The 1,685-nt window shown below is 39.5% G+C and overlaps 1 protein-coding gene across 1 annotated transcript; it reads right to left on the reverse strand.

Moving 5' to 3' along the window:
* Positions 1-260: 260 nt before the first annotated feature.
* Positions 261-1,634, reverse strand: LOC110054817 (matrilin-1-like). The gene is made up of 2 exons (XM_020761175.2): positions 1,244-1,634; positions 261-566 (listed from the first exon to the last, which is right to left on the reverse strand). Exons 1-2 carry the CDS (start codon positions 1,632-1,634, stop codon positions 316-318), a joined length of 642 nt encoding a protein of 213 aa, XP_020616834.2. The 3' UTR covers positions 261-315.
* Between the last annotated feature and the right edge of the window lie 51 nt (positions 1,635-1,685).

Consider the following 1,685-nt stretch of genomic DNA (forward strand, 5'->3'; position numbering starts at 1 on the left):
CACTCTTTCGATTTCTGATACTTACCAACTCCTGCGTAAATACCATACGGACACACTTTCCATGAAGTATTCTATATTATGTAGAATTCAAAATGGCCCCCGTATCGCCGAAAAGGTCCATTATAAATAATAACAATTGAAACAAGGTGCGTTCATCACATCGGTGGTTTTCAGAACGGCCCGATGATGATGATGATGATGATGATGACGATTGCTCACAATTGCAGTTTTTCTGGCAAAATTGCAGACAGCAAGGGTACACCCAAAGTCGGAGCAACAAAAACTGTACCTGCATGGAATATGCATCCAGCATTGCTATTTGCAAATTTCTTTAACGATATGATCAACTATGCCTTTCATAGCGTTATTATCAGTTAGCCTAAGGAAATGATTTTTAACTGGTTTACTGGATAAAGCTGTCAACTCTTCGTCGTTCATTCTCTGGGTGATTCCGATCGCGAACATTTCAATTCCTCTCGCCTTTATCGCGTCTGCTCGCTTCTTTATAAACTCGGGACCAATCCCACTGAATCCATCTGTGACAAACACAGTCACTTGCTTTGCGTCTGCAACAAATTCAGCAACAGGGAACTGAGATGCCATCAGATTAAAACCTTACGCATAGAGGGGCTTTCGTTTGGGTGTCGATAAGTAACTGCTTCTGCATTAATACGTTGCACGATTTGTTTAAAAAAAAATACCTGGCGCCACTTTCTCATCCAATCAGACTAAAACCAAAACAAACTGAGACTCGCTTGCTCACGTTTTCCCGCGCTTCTCGTCAACTACATTTATTTATTTCGAGTTTTGATTGGTTCATTGGATTGACTACGTCCTTTGTGATTGCTCAGAGTTATTGCCTTGGTTTTAGTTTTAGCCACTCAATTGAAAACCACTTTATTAGGTTAACTCATTTGAGTCCCAAAATTTGCTTTTTGAAACAAATTATTAACAACCCAAAAGCTTACCCAAAGCAGCAAACACGAATAGGAGACCATCATAAAAAATGGATGGTGCTTCAGACTTCAGAATTATTTCTCATCAGTGGGATTTTAGGGTGAAATTCAGAAAACTGGTACAATCATGCATAAGGCCTATTGTAGCAAATTCAAATCTTCTACTTTTCTATCGTCTACCTTGGAGACACTGACAACTGACCACTGAAGAGAAGGTTGAATTGTCGTTTAATAGGAGGCTTCTTGATATAAGTTTTTTTTGTACTTTTGTTCAATAAATTGCTTACCAGGGTTTCCAATTCTCGACCCAAACTTGGACGAAAACACTTCAAAATTCACTGCCTTAATAGTTTTTCCGGTACCAGTTGACGATCCCTCGTAGAACGTATTCCTCAAGATGTCCTCCAGCTTCCTTTCGTCTTCATCATCAGAAAATCGTGATTGTATGTTGATATGTTGTGAATATGACACGATGGACACTCGAGAGTTGTCTGGGGATATTGTAAACCTTTTCAAAAGTCTCTTGGCGAAGTCTTTGGCCAGGTTAAAGTTGTCTTCATCTATACTCGCAGAATCGTCTAGAATGATAGCCAGGTCGATCTTTTTGCCGCATGTTTCTGTTTTCCCTGATACAAAAAAAGAGAGACAATTGTATATTAACGTATTGCATGTTATCATGAAATTGCCTTTCGCACGATCCTAAACTGTTGAGGCAACGCGAAGACTATG

The sequence above is a fragment of the Orbicella faveolata genome, unplaced genomic scaffold (genome assembly GCF_042242905.1).
Source record: "Orbicella faveolata isolate gen_17 unplaced genomic scaffold, um_ofav_v1 contig_48, whole genome shotgun sequence".
NCBI classification, from domain to species: domain Eukaryota; kingdom Metazoa; phylum Cnidaria; class Anthozoa; order Scleractinia; family Merulinidae; genus Orbicella; species Orbicella faveolata.

What these genes read in the sequence shown, in the direction of transcription:
- LOC110054817 (XM_020761175.2), bottom strand. Translation starts at nt 1,634, where the DNA reads ATGATAACATGCAATACGTTAATATACAATTGTCTCTCTTTTTTTGTA. An exon ending in GTCGAGAATTGGAAACCCTG is followed by an intron (nt 567 to 1,243) that starts GTAAGCAATTTA and finishes AATTTGTTGCAG; the next exon opens with ACGCAAAGCAAGTGACTGTG.